We start from the raw sequence: 16,729 nt of genomic DNA, 5'->3' as shown, positions 1-16,729 counted from the left end.
AGGATAATAGCACAAAGGCATAATGCTATAAAGTGTAGAAAAATCATTGATGAAATTCTCTCTGCTTCTGTAGAAACCCTGAGACAACAAAAGACGAAAATATTGACCTATGTTCAAACTACTTAAGAGAAGCTACAGCTAAATTTAACTATTTATTAACCTCTGATTTTTAGGTAATGTTAAAGATATCCTGCCAGGCTATTTCATTCAGATATTTTTCATTTATCAGTCCTGGATTTCCTAGTCCATTCTGGAAATAAAACTCAACAGGGGCTGGATGCAGGTATGATATAGATGGGGAGGTTTTGGGCAGCATCATTCACTTGTCATTTGGCCTGAACTATACAACACATGAGCAGTTGCTAATTTTGGAATAACTGAACCACTTACCCTCCCTCCCTGAAAACAATCAATTTCTCAACTGATCTATATCTCTGTAGTGCATTCCTGGTTTTCAGCCTGAATAAGGATGAAAAATCAGGTTCATACCCACCCACATGAAATCACCATTAAAATACCATGGCTGAGATCTTCTCAGTGGTAAGTCCTGAAAATCCTGCCTAGGTCAGATATCCAGTGGAGTTACGCCAATTTGCCAATGAAGAGCTCACATGCTAATTTGGGGTTTATTTTAATTTTAATTTTGCTTTAAATGGACTAGGGCAGGGGAAGTGGTTCAGATGCTCTGCTGTAAAATCAACAAAGCTTTATTTCATATCCCCCCTCTGTGGAGCTCTAACCATTTACAGGAGCAAACAATTTGGCTCTGAGACATCTCCAGTTTTATATGGTGTGGGCTTTTCAGATCAGGAGGTTTGTTTTCAGAGGGAAATTTCAGTGATACATTTTGAGTTTCAGACCATCTTAAACAAAATGTATCATTTAACACTGTCTTCTTTCATAACAATGTTTTATATTAAATTTAGAAAAGGCTAATGTATTTTATAGGATGAGATTATTCTGAAGATAGTTCTGTTGTTCCTAAATGCTAAAATTAGGATGGTTGATGAGAAAATCAATCCAATTTCCAGTTATGAGTAACCCTACTTAAAATATTTGCATAAGAAAATTCCTGAATATGTCCATGAATACATGTATTCATACAAAAGTGAAATAAAATGTTAACTGGAATTTAATTTGGGAGAAGAAAGAACAAAAAAACATACTACAACTCATAGAATAATCACTTACGGATATAGAGATTTTCACTCTTTTTTTTTTTCTCTGTACCATGTGCTGCAGTCAGACTTGCCCACCACACAAGAGCAGTTTGGGGGTGGAATAGTTAATGTCTGTCGACTGCTCAGAATCACTGCTGTTATTAATTGTCCTCCAGTATAGAACATGTACATTTTGCATTAATACCCTGACTAGCGAGACAGAGCATGCAGTTTCTAGCTAGGGAAGCTGGAATTTCAGAAATAGCTTGGCTCTTCACTTTGATTACTTTCTGGCTGGAGGGTTGGAGTCAAGCTAATTCATTTTGTAAACATTGCTGGTCATTCATGTACAGTGCATGGCATGAATCAGGGCCGGACACTCAGGCGGGTGCAAGTTCAAAAGTCCAGATGGAAATTCCTGTCCCACGGCACACACATGGAACAATCCATGCACAAAGTAAGAAAGATCATACATGTACTCAGTCAAAATTCCCAGCCCTCAAAAAGGGAAGGTTTCCTTAAGAAAGGTGAAAATACAAGGGCTCTCACTATTTGCTGATGAGCAATCCACCCCTTGCACCCTAACAGTCAGCTTTCAACAAATATTTATACAGCTCAGGGATACAGCTATGGCTGCAACATTTCAGCACAAATATTAGGCCACAACCTCAGCTAGTCTGAATTGGCCTCAGTGGCATTACAGTGATTTACAATAGCTGAGCTTCTCCTTCCTTTTATTTTTTTCCTTGGTGCATCTGACACCGAATGTCCTACATGCTTCTTTCAGATGAAGAGTGCATTCATTTTAAAGTAAAAAATAATTTTAAACCAAGCTCTTTATCATACTAAGGTTTCTCCCAAATTTTAAGGGGGCCTCAGCAAAAAAAGATGTGTTAACGAAACAGATCTGTAGCACAGCAGCACGCAGTTGAGTTGAGGTGGTAAGGCAGAAAGCCATTCCAAAAAATTGATTCTTTTGTTAAAAAAAATTACAGATACATGTATACACTCATACACAAACATAAAATCTGGTTTTACTGCTCCCACTGAAGAACTCCATTGTGTGTATAGGTTTAACAGCAGTTACACAGAAATGTAAGTACACAGTTGTGTATTATAATATTTGTTTCTTAATGACACTAAGCCAGAATTCTTCAAAAATACATGAAGTCTTAATTTTTCCCCAGTTTTTCAAAACAGAAAATATTAGTAAAGCAGTATTTCTGTTTCCAGTGTTACTTGAAGCTAGAGACAGAGAAATGGATTACATTATATATTTTCTACACAGGCTGAGGGATTAATTTAAATGATTCCCCTAAATCAAAATAACTAGACTTTTTGGCAGCCTTTGAAGTTTAATGAATGTTTATTCTTGCCATCAAGTGTAGGTTTTGGGACACCCTGCAGGACCTTTTAAATAAGATATTTAAAGCTATTTATATAAAATAAGCCAACCTAAGATGTTTTTATTAATGTTATGGAGAAAATGCAAGAATTTAAAAGTAGTTAATATTTTGGTTTAAAAATTTTAAGTTAAAGATAGAGAATTGTTCCCACTGTGCTGTCAATGTCTATAGCTTAGGGTTTAAACATTAACTACAATTCCGATGATTTCAAAACTAGGCATGATATAGAACAGGTCTGGTCTGTAGTTGTGTGCTCTCCTAAGTCTGGTTTCCACTCTTTTAGGGACACAGAAAAGCTGCTGTTCTCTTATCTTTCACAATACATTTGGCATTCCTTTCAAATGTCTCTTATCAAAGTTGACAACAAGTACCTATTACTTACAGACATTTCAATGTGGGTTTTCTGTAGAAGAAAATTAAATCAGGTCATGAGATGTAATAAACCAGACATAGGATTTCCAAATACATTCTATTTCTTTTATGGTTAATACTTTTTGAAGTGTACTACTGAAAAGCTGCATAAATGTAAAACCTGGTTTGCCTCTGATGACTGTGATTGATTAAAACAGTAGGTAATGTTCTTGGAGATATTTAGCTTCTGATAACTCAGCCATACAGACGTTCTCTGATTTTTTTCTTTTTTTTTTTTTTTCTGGAGGGCCATTTTCACATGTACAAAAAACCCTTGAAAACTAGATATTTTTTATATCTAAAATTCACAGCATGTCTTGCTGTTAAATTGCCACCTTAGAGGCCTTTTTTAAATTTCATTGAAAATGCATATTAAATCAAAGTGATAGACACATGTAATGTAAAATGTCTGTCAACAATTAGAATCCCATTTGGAAGTTTGTAAAGCATAACAATTTAAAATGAATTTAAATTGAGAAGGAAAGTTTTTAGATTGAGAAGTAAAGTTTTAGCCTGCAGTATTGCAATTTTATTCAGAACAAATCCGGATTGTTTTGCTCTTTTCTGAGCGAAAGAGAAATAAAAGAGCCAGAGCTTCTAATGTCATTAGTTCACTATCATATGTCAGTCAAGCAATTTCATTCTTTCAGTAATAAAGCCCAAATTATATTGATTATTTGATTTTGAAAGGTATAATAAAGCATCAAGCATGTGAATAATATAGTTCCATGTAAAATCATGTTGCCTTGTCATGGAATCATAGAATGGCTGGGAAAGACCTCAAAAGAACATCTGATCCAACCTTTCATTTTCCAGGAACCTAGAACACATTGCAACTGAGCCACTTGATGAATTTGTGCTCTATGCATTGAAAAGTGCTACTGGTTTTATTTGGATAGACTAAATCCCTATCCAGAAACACCACATGGCTTGAAAAAGATGTTTCTAGGGAAACTTTACAAAATATCCTTTGTATTCCTCTAAGATTTTACAAGCTTTACACACAAACCTCCTGATCCTGGAACCATGGGATCCAGAGGCAAAACAGAGCTGGGGCACACTGAGGCCAAGTGCCTCCAAGGCAATTTTGCCCCTTGACTGTGTGGCCACACCACTGAGGATTTGCCTACCTGAATGGGGGCTGGGACTGGCCGTTAAAAGGGTACAAAATTTGAGATGACACCTGTATTTTCCAAAAATCTTGAACCTAACAAAATCTGGGGTTAAATTAAGGTTTATGGCTAATATTTATTGAATACTATGTAAACATCTACAATATGGTTTGCTATAAAATGAAAGTATTTTCAATTAAGTTCAAATTTTGTAGCTTTTTTTACCCAGTTTTACAACACGCACATTTCCAAGCAGTATCCAACAATGTCAGCTTTCTACACTGGAATTGATATAATCTTGTCGACATGTGCCAATGCTTCAGGTGCAGAATGTTGTATTCTGTTGTATATACCACAGGGTGGTATATAACTCCTTAAAAGCAGATATGCTTCCAGGACAGATATATTTTGTGTAATTCATCCAGATTAAATTCTGGTTGTTTCTAGACATTCCACTTATCACTTTGCTTGATTTTATGAGAATGACAATAAGAAAGCAGAATAATAAGAAATGCAAAGCATATTCTACGGTTAATTTCTGAACAGAGAGTCAATCCCTTGAGAACTTTACATAGTATGTTATTGGTTACAATTGTTGTAAAAATTATAGCATAACATCACAAGAAATTGATGCAAATTACCAGTTAACGTTTTTGTCTTTGTTTTTTTAGTGTTTTGATTGTCTTTGGGTAATCCCCTTGAAGAGCCAAGATTACCTGTGATTAGCAGATTTGAGCAGGTGGTTTAAAGGGCTGTACTCCTAAAGTGTCACAGTCGTTTTGCTTTGAGAAGCAGCGAGTGCTTTCCCAGTCAGCAGCAAGCAGCTCCTGCAGGCTCCCCTGAATGTGGCAACCAGCACCTGTCAAGGATTTTGTTGCTCTAGGCAAAACATTAAAGGTAGGCCCCTCACAAAGCACAGTCTCTAGCACAAGAAAGTGTTACTGAACATTCTGCAGCCCTGGGCAGCTGCTGCTCTGGGGGCTGGAGGAGGCAGTGCTGGCCCGGGATGCAGATGTACCTGTCTCTCCCCCATTAGGCACACATCCATCTTGCTTTTTACCTTCATTAAGGTAAAAGGGTTTAATTATTGCTTCTGCTCAGTATGAGCATCACTGGACATGGGCAGGTCTTGTCCCACTGTAGAGCAATCTATCAGCAGTGGGGCAGAGGAGTAGCAGGTTTGGCAGCCCTTTGAAAACAGCACTGCCCAAAACTGAATTTTGCTATTTGAAAATTGTAGGAGTGAAACAAAGAGTAAGTGAATGATCCTGCTTGCACAGAGTGAGTACAGCAATGTTATTGTGTTGTGAGATTATATGTACAATGTTGGAGAGGACAGTGCTGAAGCTGGAGGAGGGAATGGACCATATTTATCCTTTCTTTAATTCCACTTAATTCAGTACATTTAGCATTTGGCTCTATGTTTCCATTAAACTCTTATTCTTATGTATTATGGTATTGCTTGTGCTTTTGTGAAGCATGAAAATGGAAGCTGCTTCAACTGCACAAGAAGCCAGGCTGAGCAAACTTGAGAGACAGAACAAGTGACTTCAAACCTTAAAATATATGGGAGTGCAAAGGTGTGTGACTGTCAACTAAACATGTTAACAAGAGTTTTCACCAAGAGGTCTGGGATTCACATGCTATCCTTGTCACTGGTGCCTTCTCAAAATCTTTTCTCTCTCTAGAGTTGTTTATGCTCCTCTGCAGTTAGTAATGGCCCTGATCTGGCACAGTCACACAAATACAGCTCCTCTCAGAAATCAGTTTGTATAGACTGGGGGCTTAGACGCACATTTTATTTGCAAACAGCTGGAACAGCTTAAGAAGTTACTGTACCACGCATTGTTGCCCCATGCAGGAGATTTCCGTGTCATGCAAACGTTTGTGCCAATGGCAGAGCAGCACAGCCTGGTGGGACAGGGCCATGAAGGCATGGGGCAGGGAGGAACCTTGCTCAGGACCAGGTCTGCTCACCAGAGTAGCCCCTGCTCCAAATTCACTCATGTGCAGGTCTAGACTGAAACACTGCTCATGCTGTGCTGGCAGTGCTTTGCTTCCTGCACAAGGATGAGTGACACTGATGATGTTTAGGATTGGGCACTTACATTGCAAGCTTCTGAGGAAAAGTGTCTTTTTGTAGTCTTAGAAGTAAGTAAATGATGTATCCCGCTTTACAAATGGAAGTAGAATAAACACTGGTGTTTGGTGTAATTCCTAAATGTGCCATGTTGTCTTATATTCAAGTACAATTCTCCCTTTTTTGTTTTGCCAGTTGCAGTACATGACAAGCAGTTGAATTGCTGAACCATTACAGACTGGGGCTACATTTGTCTTTGCACGTATGATTTTTGCACCACATAGCTTTAGTATTATCTAAAACCTACTCAAGCTTAAAATTCTCATTCAGGTAGTACTTCCAGGGTGTCAGTGGCTAGGAGCAAGCTCAGATGAGCTTAATGATTGTGTACAGTCCTGGGGAGAGCCAGCTAGTCTGCAGAAAGCTGCTTAAGGATGTAAATAGACATGTTCTGCAGCCCTGGACACTGCATCTGAGAGGGAACTTGAAGTTCTGTGAAGAAGGATTGAAACACAGAATACGTAACTCAGGGTGAGATTCAAGACGTGGCTTGTACAGCAGGATGAAAGTCCAGGCTTACTATATAAAGCATATGAAGGATGGAAACAATTTTTCTAACCCCAAATCTGGTTTCTGGATTTCTGAGGAAGGGTCTTTTAAGTCTCTTTGTGAGGATTGCGCTTTGAATCCTGTTACTTGAGCTTTTCTTACATAAGGAAAGGAAACTGTGAGTCTCATTTTCTGGGTGATAACTGTGTGATCTTGGGTTTATGAAGCAGTGCTTTTCAAAGTTGTGTCTGGGTCACTGATGTAGTATCTGTTGATAGTTCAGTAGAGATGGCTGGCAGCTCAGTGCTCAACTCTTTCTTTTCTGCTGAGGAATTTTTCTAAGAAATCAGAAACCCCTGGAGTTACCTTTTGAGGTAGGTAACGGCTGTTGTCGCCATCTGAACAATATATGATCACTAATGGGAAGAAAAGAAAACTGCAAAAATGTGGCTGGGGATCAGACCGCTCCATGAGGAAATGGGCTCCCCACAGGACCCAGCTGGTGCATGTGCAAGTCTCTGAGCAGTCCGATTTGCACTCAGGGCTGTGTTCTGCACAGCACCATCGCAGAGCAGTGCTCCTGCCAGGCTGGCTCAAACTGGGGCCAGAACGTGGATGGGGAGGATTCTGCTTAGCTCAGGCATGGAAAGCAGAACATTATTCATGAGGCATTTACTTTATTGCAACTAGCTGCTGCCAGGCCAGCTCCTTGTGTTGCTGCAGAGAGCATGACAATTTTCACGTTGTAAACACCATGCATTAATCAGGGCACCTCAATATTATGCAAACAAAATGTATGTACTTACAAATACTTCCACTGTATTCGAATCAAAAATATGTCATGAAAAGGAGAGGGGCTGTCAGGTTCATTTCATTAGGCAAGAAATTCGGGACTCTACAGGCAACATTCCCCCTGAGGTTTCAAGCATGTTTAGTCTTTAATCACTACATATTCTCCAGTTTAAAATGAAACATTAAAATGTAAATAAACATGTGTACTTTGTAACTCTGATTTGCAGTGTAAATCTTTTTATGACAACAGGTCTTACTTCATTACATGACTACCCTGTAGAAATTGTCTGTAAGTTCTATTTCAGAGAAAATATTCCTGTGAAATTTTGACTTTGTGTTTTGACAGAGTACAGAATTTTAGTGTAATTTTAATTTAAAGGTAAGCAGATCCTAAGGGAACATCTTGTTAAAAACATATGTTTTTCCCTGAACATCCTGGAAAATACATCCCTTGGTCCTGCTCCTTCATTTGTTTTTAAATTACTCCCATTTCCATATTTTATACTACTTCAAGTAGTACTTTGACAAAGAAATTATAACTGTAATATTTTATTAAAAATTGACACTAAGACTCCCATTTATAGACACCCAGATGAACAGTGACAGAAACTGTGAAGTTTTCCTACTATATAAAGGCACTTTCCATAAAACAAGATATTTGGAAGAACTGTTGGCTGATATTGCAGGTTACATCTCATCATCTGATATCAGATGTAATTATTCATGACTCTTCTTTTGTCATGTACATAATTCATATTTCAGTGTCTTTTTTTCCCTTTGTCCTATCCATAGTTTTTCTGTGCAGAGACATTACAATATGTATTTGAAAGATGTCTTTGTAGCTAAGAATGGATTTTTTTTTTCTTTTTTTTTAATCTAAGACTGGAGAAATCTCTGTCACTTCATTTCTAAACTTCTGGTTTTCTGGTGGAGCCACATGGTGGCTTTATATGGCTGCGATACCCTAGGATATTAAAAAAAAATTAAACTGGGATGCAAAGGCATGCGGCTTGCAGAGAAAACTTCCCCTGTGGCACCAAATAAAAATCTTGGTTCTCTATAGAACTTATAGATTCACTCTGTCCATATCTGATGACCACTGTGTAACAAATCACTGACCTTAGCAGCCTACCTGAAATACCCTCTATTTTATTTTTTAACCCCCAAAAAAGGCTTATAAAGGATAGAGTGATACCTTGGGATTGATAATAATGTCATAATCAAGACACTTTCTCAACTATATGGTATTTAATTTTTAAAAAAGTTAATTTTTCAAACAGGAAATAAGACATTCTGAGATATATATGTACAAAGATATCAGAGGAAATAATTATGGACTTGAAGGTGTGAAAGTATTTGTAATTATTAGCACTCTCTAGTCCTGTAAAAGTACATGGAAATCTTTTGCAGTGTTGCATATTTATCTGTTTGTTGTTTTCCTGCCTCGTGGGCTGTACATACAAAAGAGTTGCCCATACACTGATGCACGAGAGATTTTTTTTTTACTCCTTGGGTTTTAACATTCTTGCCCGAGTGAGAGAATTTTCCATCCAGCTTGTTTACTTCATGATTTATGTCTAAATTGACAGAGTCCTTCGGAGGCATTCGTGTTAAATTTGAAACAAACATATTTAATGCTCGTGTTGTAATAAAACAGCTAAAAGAGCAGATTAAAAAGATATGCACAGAGGGGTCTGATTGATTGAGGGATTGATTTTACTACTTTTCCCGTAGGTGGGTAGTGATGGCTGTAAATCTCCTGATAATCATTTCAGAAGCACCTTCATCAATAAACTCAAAAGGGACAGCTAGGTGTAAAAATTTGCCAGCCATCAGGTCAAACAAAAGGCAGCAAATGTGTAAAGAAAGAATTGAATTGAATAATCCCACCATGGCTGGTTATAGCATTAGTCATTTTTATCTCGGGGGCAGAGGAGTCCTCATCACTGAGATTCTCTGGGATTTAGGGGAGAGAAAGGGAGAGGTTCTTTCCCTCTATTTTTTTTTTTCCTTTGACTAAACCCATATTGCTTACGATTCAATTATGTGGGTAAAAGCTTATGTTTGTGAGCAATGATCAATTATTGGTTGTCAGTAATAATGGTGAAGTATTCAATTCTGGTGCCCCCTCCTCTTTTTTTTTTTTCTTTTTTTTTTCTTTTTTTTTCTTTTTTTCTCTTTCTTCCCCCGGAGAATTACTATTAGACTTTTTTTAATTAAAAAAAAAAAAAAAAGGTAGAAGAAAGCAAGGAAGGGGGAAGCTGACAGCATGCCCACAAAAGCAGTCCTACCTAAACCCACACAGTCACAGGGCTTGCAGCGTCCATGGTGAATAGCGTGATCCGGGCTATTGATAATGAAACAATTCCGGAGAGCTGGTGCTCGCTGCCCCGGGGTAGCTGCGCCCCAGGACTGTCTCAAAAGTTTATTATACATCGGAGCATAAAGCCAAGTTCCCAGCTGACTGCAGCATCTGGAAGCCCCTAATTACACACATTTCTAAAATATATGTAACCTGTGTTAGCTGACAAACGGCGAACTTGCGAGGTCAGCTGGAGCGCCGTTCGGAACTCCGGCGAAGTGTGGCTTTTTCAGTCAAAACAGAGGCAAACAGAGAGCATCCAAAACGGAGGAGGAAGAGAAGGGAGGGAAAAGCCTCCATAAATGAAAGCCCGAGCGGCGTGCTAAGCGGGCAGCGGGTGTTGGGCGGGCGGAGGTGCGGGCGCGGCGGGCAGCGCTGCGCCCCGCGGGGCGGGCGCGGAGCCGCGCGTTGGGCTGCCCCGACCCGCGCTGCCGCCGCCGCGCCCGGCCCGACGGGCTCGGGGGGCACGGGCACAAAACGTGAAACCAATCGCATTTCCTCCCCTCCCTCCTCACCCGCACCCCTCGATAGTTAGTGAAGATGTTTTATAACTACGAGGGGATCGTGCAGCTTCTAACTGCGTCGTGCTAAGGGTGTTGTGTCTGTTCGCAAACCTGAATAACAATAATCCGGTCTAGTGTGATGCATCTCATTGGAATCGTCTCTCAGCAGAATGAACTGCAAATTATCCCCTGTTTACCATCTCCCTTCAGTGCTCATCTCAATGAACTGGAGATCGATCCCCACCGCGGGTGTCTTGGAGCCAGGCTGATTTGCATTGAAGCACATTAGAAAGCCTCCCACCTCCATTAAAAAGAATAATCCGAGAGGGGGAAAAAATCTCCAAGGTGTGGCGGGGAGGGAAAAATATGTCACTGTCATTCGGAGAGTCGAGAGGGAAAACCCGGGATCAGAGTATTTACGCTTGTGAACTCTCACAACTTCTGTTAGAGACAATGACGTTTAATTGATGTATTGCTATCAACAACAATAAAGACCGATTTTTCTCTAGCCCTGGCACTGCTGCTCTGCCCCCACCCATTCCCCACCCCTCCCGGCCCCCAGCGAAGGAGAGGAAAACAAACAATAAATAATCAATCGGTCTTGGATGAAATACCAGGCGCCGCTTTAACACTACCGAGGAGAAGAGAAACGAAAAAAAAAAAGTTGTAAAACTTAATTTCTCCAAATTAATTTATTTTTCTCTAAGCCACTCTTTTTCGTCTTGTTGTTGCTGTTGTTGCTTTTTTAATTACCTGTCCACGGCCGCCTTTTTCCAGCCACGAAGCAAAGGTACTGCACATCTGGGGAAATTTGTCTCAAGCTTAATCGGCAAAAGTATAATGAAATTGTGAACGCGAATAATTTTGGGAGATCGTCTAGCTTAGAAACCGTAGGAAGCTAACGGAGTGATTGATACAGTTAGAAATACAGGCATAAATGTGCAAATAGATCCGCGTGGGTATTTTGTGTGCATCTACGTGTGGCTAGCAGTGAGTAAGGAGTGCGTTTCTGTGCGTTCAGGTTCGGTTTCTTTCCCACTGTCTCAGGGTACGGAGGGTGACAGCCTGCGCTGAGTGTATCCATCTCTGCCGAAACATCTCTTTAAATATTCAGTGAAAAATAATGTCATGTGAAGTACCACCTATAGCAACATTATTATCTTCATTCTTCAACATCATCCCCGCTGATAGCTTCGTTTGTCTTTTTCTCAAAATCTACTGTACCGAATGCTGCGGGGAGGGAGGGGGCTCGCCCTGTGCAGAAATGAAAAGAAGCGTCAATGACCACTTTGCAACGCTGACTAAATACTGGAGTGGCACCTGGGAGGATTTCTCGGTTCGTATGCATTTGTTTGGTTGGGTTTTGCGACTGTTTTTCTTCCCCCCACCCTTATTGATAAACGTTTTACAATCTCTTTCGTTTAATAATGAGAAGAAAACGCCAGTAAGCCGGTTCCTCGAATGGGAAGATTTGTCCCTCTCTCCTTTCTCCTCTCGCTCTCTCTAGGCTTTACCGGCTCATTTGAAATTGAAATGAGTTGGATCTGATCAGCCTCTTGCTTTTACAGAGAGTTTGTTAATATTAATACGGGAAAAAGGAGTAGCTCCTATAGAAGAGTAAATAATCCAGCGGGGGGAGTGGGAAGAGAGAGCACTAGATAGGTCAGGGTGGAGGGAAAGAAACTCCTGTACTCCCGCTTCTGCCGGTTCAGCTTATTTTACAGAAAACTTTCCGTGCCCGCAGCAGCGTGACGCGCGGAGGGGCGCGGAGAGCGGAGCTCGGGGGGACACCCACCATTTACCCTCAGTACGTGTATGGCTGGATATAGGACACATTAAAAAGAGCCTCGTTTGTAGCCTCTGTGCAACTATACTTTTTATTTCAAGATCGTGACATTGTCTGTGAGAGGTCCCTCCTCGGAAGTAACACACGGGCGTAAGAGTTCGAGCGCCGTGCGTCCCGCGGCAGGAGCGCGGTGCGCGCAGGGTCCCGGCGCCGGGAGCGCTGGGACCGGGCATGAGGAGCGGCCGCGGAGCGCAGGGGGCCGGGCCGGCCGCTCCGCGCCAGCTCAGCCCGGCTCCGCCTGCGCGCACGGCCGGCCCGGCGGCCGCACGGCACCGCGGCCGGGCCGGGCCGTTCCGCTCCGCGCTCGGCGCGGCCGGGGGCGCCTCCGGCGGGCAGATGCGCGTCGCTCCCACGTCCAAGAGGGAACAAAAGTCAGGGGCGAGCCGGGGGAGGGGGCCGGGGGAGCGGAGCGGGGCCGCGGAGCGGGACGCGCCGCCGCTCGCCAGGGGCTCCCGGCGGACTGACGGCGAGCGCAGCCAACCCGCGCGGCGCGGGGGCGGAGCGGCCGCCCGGTCCGCCCGCCGCTCCCAGCGGCGCCCTAATTGTCCTGGGAATGTGTGAGGTAAAAAACAAACCCTTCCTATTTTCAGCACCCCTCGGGCCGTGATATATGGAACGAGGAGCGGTGGGAGGGTTGGGTGGTGGGAGAGAGATCTGGGAGAGGGCGAAATGGATCTTTATTTGTAAGTGCGGGGACAAGAGGAAGGAAAAAAAAAAAAAAAAAAAAAAATACACCAGAAAGTTTTATGCAGCAGCGGGACGAGCGAGCGGCGGCGGGGCCGGACTCTCCCCGCGCAGGCATTTGCCGGGTGCGGGGCCGACCCTCCGGGGCCGCTGCTCCCTGCCGGCCGCCCCAGCCGTGCGTCCTGCCCCGATCGATTATTGGTCACCCTGCCCTCCCTCCACCGGTTCGGACTGCGGGCGAGGTGGGGGGAGTTTCAAAAAAAAAAAAAAAAAAAAAAAAAAAAAAAGAAAAAAGAAAAAAAAAAAGAAAGGAAAAGAAAAGTGAAACGCAGGGCAAAACTGTGGGAAGGAGGGAGGGAGGCGCGGGGAGCCCGTCGGGGCTGGAGGAAGGGGCGAAGGGAGACACATTCCTGTAGTAACCGGGATGGCGCGATGCAGCTCCAGCTGGTTGCTAAGAGGGTTAAACTGTATCCAAACAGCTTTGGGGAAATCCAGCCCCTTCTCCTGCCACATGGATCGACTCATTGGGTGGGAGCGGCGGAGAGACAAGGGTCTCCAGCAAATCAGCGCCTAATTGATTAAGGCGAGCTGGTTTGAATAGAGCTGGCCATGTGCCAATCGCCTTTCAAAGAGCCCCTCTATGATTAATCGCAATGCATTATTGATAATCATAATTATAGCAGGACACATGCGCGGTGCGCGGAGGATCGGGGAGGCTGGGGGGGGGAGGCTCGATTTCCGTAATTTTGAGAAGATTTTTTTTTAGTAATTTTTTATTCTGCCCCAGCTGATGTTTGAGCCAGCATGTCGCGGAGGAAGCAGGCGAAGCCTCAGCATTTCCAATCCGATCCCGATCTGGCCTTGTTATCCCAGCGAAATGGTGAGTTCTTCTGCTCTCCCTCGCACACATTTTAACACAAACACACACAAAATAGATGAACTTACCTTGTGGGGAGTCGGAACCGCGCCGGGCACTGGTGCGGGACAACAAGATCTCCCGGAGTTATATGCGAGGGGAGGGGGGTCCTTCTGAGGTTTTGGTCCAAGTTCTTGGGTTTTATCTTATTTTTTTTTTTAACTCAGCGTTTTGTTTCGTCTGTTTCTTAACGAAACTCCAAACTCTTTCCTTTTTTTGATGTTTTCCCTCCGCCCTCTCCCAGCGGGGCGGTCTGGCATCCTGAGCCCGCGGGAGAGATGGATCCGCGCCCCCCGCACGGAGTCTCTCTCCGCGCCCCGCGGAGCTGGGAAACAAAGTGGGGCTGCGGTGGGGCGGCTGATCCCGTAGCCCCGCGGGACGGATGCCCCGTCCGGCCACACACGCTGCCCGCGCCGTCCCCCCGAAAGGGCCGGAAAATCCCCCCCGGGCACCCACTTTCTCGCCCGCCTCCCCCACCCCCCCGCGGACCCCAGCGCTCCCGCGCCCCCCGCTCCCCCGCAGTCCCGCCGGGCGGAGGACGCTGCCCCGCCGCCCCGCAGCCCGGCCTCCGGCTGCACCGAAGGCTTCCTGGAGGCGGAAAAGTTGCCGCCGCCGGGCCGGGCCGGGCCGCGGGGGGATCGCCCCGTCCCGGGAGCCGCCGCCGCCGCGCCGGGCTCCGCGCAGCCGCCGCGCTCAGAGGGGACTCGGCGGCCGCAGCGCGGAGGCTCCGGGTGGCGAGGAGCCGATTTGTTTTCCCTAAGGTTGTGTTTTTTGGTTTTGTTTTTATTTTTTTTTCCCCCGCGTCTCCCGCTGCCCTCCAAGCCGGTAAGCGAGGGATAAACGCTGGCTTTGTGTCCGCCAGGATTTGCAGAGGGAGCGTGTGAAGTATCTTTTTTTTTTTTTTTTTTCCCTTACTCCCTTTTTCCCTCCCCTCCGGAACAGGGGGATTTCGTAGGAGTTCGGCACAGCCCGGCGGGCGGCGGAGGGGACGTGCCCTCCTCCCGTACCTGCGCTGGGACGCGGGCGACAAGTGGTCGGCTCGAGGGTCGGCCGGGCGGCCCGGGGCAGCGTCCTCCCTGCCCTGCCAGCGCCGGCTCCGGCCCCCGGCGGGCGGCCATGAGGAGGGCGAGGGCCGGGGGGCCGCGGGGGGACCCGCCGGCCGCGGGTGCGGAGGGCGCCGCGGCGCAGAAGCGCTTCAGGCGGGCAGGTAAGGGAGGACCGGGCGCGGCGGAGCCCCCGCGCCTCCCGGCCCGGCCCCGCCGCTCGGAAGCGCCGGGCGCTTCCCGCGGCAACTTCTCGGGGCAGAGCGGCGCGGGACCCTCCGCTGGCGCGGCCGCTCCGCGCCCGGCGGTGCCGGCAGCGCTGGGCCCGCCGAGCCGCCGCCCGGCCGCGCCGCGGACAGGGTCCCGGGCTCCGCGCGTGGAAACGGGGCGGAAAGTTTGCGGGATGTTGTGCTTCGCTGGGAGCATTTACCCGGCTTCCGAAATCCCCTGAATGCCCTTCTCGTACACCAGCGGATAGATCAGCACTGGCTCCACGGAGCTCTGTGAAACATTTCTTAAAAGTCATTTGGGTCCTGAGAGTCGATTTGGGGTTTTTAGCTGAGTTTTGTGAGCTTTGAATGCACTCGAGTTTTACAGATTCCTCAGCATAATTCCCTTTCTCATCTCAGTAAACGTATTTATTTTTCTTACGATATTTTTCCCACTTCCGCTCGAAGTTTGTAGTAGGAGTTGGAGAAGCGTTACGTTTTTAGTTGTCTTTCATCGGCCTCCTGTGAAAGAATTTAGAACTTCTTAAAGTGAGCAGAGAAAAGAAAAGCAGAGAGGGATTTTTTTGTTTTTACATCTTCACTTCGTATATGATCGAATCTTTTGACATTTGCTGTCTTTTTTGGTTTGTTTTTAGTAGGTGGAACAGGTCAAAAACACATCAAAGTATCTTTATTTTAAAGTAGCCGTTTTCTTCTGTTTCTAGTCTTTTGATCTGATTTTGCACATCGTTTTCAAATGAAGTACAGTGGGAGTGTGAGAAAGGAATGTTAACTGAGCAGCTTTCCTGCCTGTTGCTAAAGGATGTCCTTGAAGTAAGTTGGATCTTGCCTGAAAGGATGGCGTGGAAGTGAAGCTTTTGTTTAGTTTCGGTGGCTGTCGTAAGTTAAAGAAGAGAATACTAAGTTTATTCTAAAACTATCGCCCAGTTTCCTAGGAAAAGCAGTGTGCTCTAGTGTAAAATCTGTAGGAGCCTCCCCTTTCCCTTCTCTAGTGCTGTGGCTGGCTTACACGGCTGGACGCTGTCCGAGCCAGTTGCGCAGAGGTGTGTTTGTAGTGGTGCTTCGGGGCTCACAACGCTGCAGAACCCTGAGCACAGAGCCACCCCCGCCTTGCCGGGTCCCGGCCCTGGCAGCAGCTCCTCACTTGAGCAAGACAGGGTGGGAGAGCTACGGCGGGGACGAGTTTGCGTTATGTGCCTGTGAAATTGCAAAACAAAACTTGGAAATTCCGGGCGCTTCCTTCTTGTCCTTTCGCGCTGTGAGTTCAGGTTTGTTCATCCATGTCGGTGCAGGCGAGGGGAGCATCGCTGCCTCTGCACACACTGGCTGTAAGGTACTGCTGGGCAGAATTTTGAGCGAATCCTTAGAATCCGTGAAATTTTCTCGCATCTGATTTGAATTCCGGTTTGTTAAAACTTTCTGCTATAGTTTCATACCTAAAGATCAATAGGGAAAAAAGTTCCTCACACTGCATCAGCATGTTTTGGTTTGGCCTTTTTTTTTTTTTTTCTTATCTCACTCTGTCTCTTTCCTTTTTTTTTTTTTTTTTTAAAGTTCAAAGCTCATGAGTTCACTCCCACCAGGAAGATTTTCTACTTTAAAATATATTTCTAGTGCAATCAATGGATAAGTACG

The 16,729-nt window shown here is 44.9% G+C and overlaps 1 protein-coding gene and 1 long non-coding RNA gene across 9 annotated transcripts in view; one reads left to right on the top strand and one right to left on the bottom strand.

Annotated features, from left to right (window-relative positions):
* Window positions 1-11,052: 11,052 nt before the first annotated feature.
* On the bottom strand, window positions 11,053-14,498 carry LOC146766417 (uncharacterized). Its single transcript, XR_014957886.1, has 2 exons — window positions 13,851-14,498; window positions 11,053-11,629 (listed from the first exon to the last, which is right to left on the bottom strand). It is a non-coding gene; the product is annotated as an uncharacterized LOC146766417 (long non-coding RNA).
* SALL1 (spalt like transcription factor 1) overlaps window positions 11,613-16,729 on the top strand; it is a 17,274-nt gene continuing 12,157 nt past the window's right edge. Inside the window, exons 1-2 of one of the 8 annotated variants that reach the window (XM_021555005.4) lie at window positions 11,613-11,711; window positions 13,693-13,785. In XM_021555005.4, the coding sequence (XP_021410680.3) occupies window positions 13,710-13,785 (76 nt within the window). In that variant the 5' untranslated portion in view covers window positions 11,613-11,711; window positions 13,693-13,709. The other 7 variants (XM_021555003.4, XM_021555006.4, XM_021555004.4 and 4 more) reach the window with 7 other exon arrangements.

The sequence above is a fragment of the Lonchura striata genome, chromosome 11, assembly GCF_050655825.1.
Source record: "Lonchura striata isolate lonStrDom1 chromosome 11, ASM5065582v1, whole genome shotgun sequence".
NCBI classification, from domain to species: domain Eukaryota; kingdom Metazoa; phylum Chordata; class Aves; order Passeriformes; family Estrildidae; genus Lonchura; species Lonchura striata.
The sequence above is the reverse complement of the archived record's forward strand: the minus strand, read 5'-3'. Positions and strand labels throughout refer to the sequence as shown.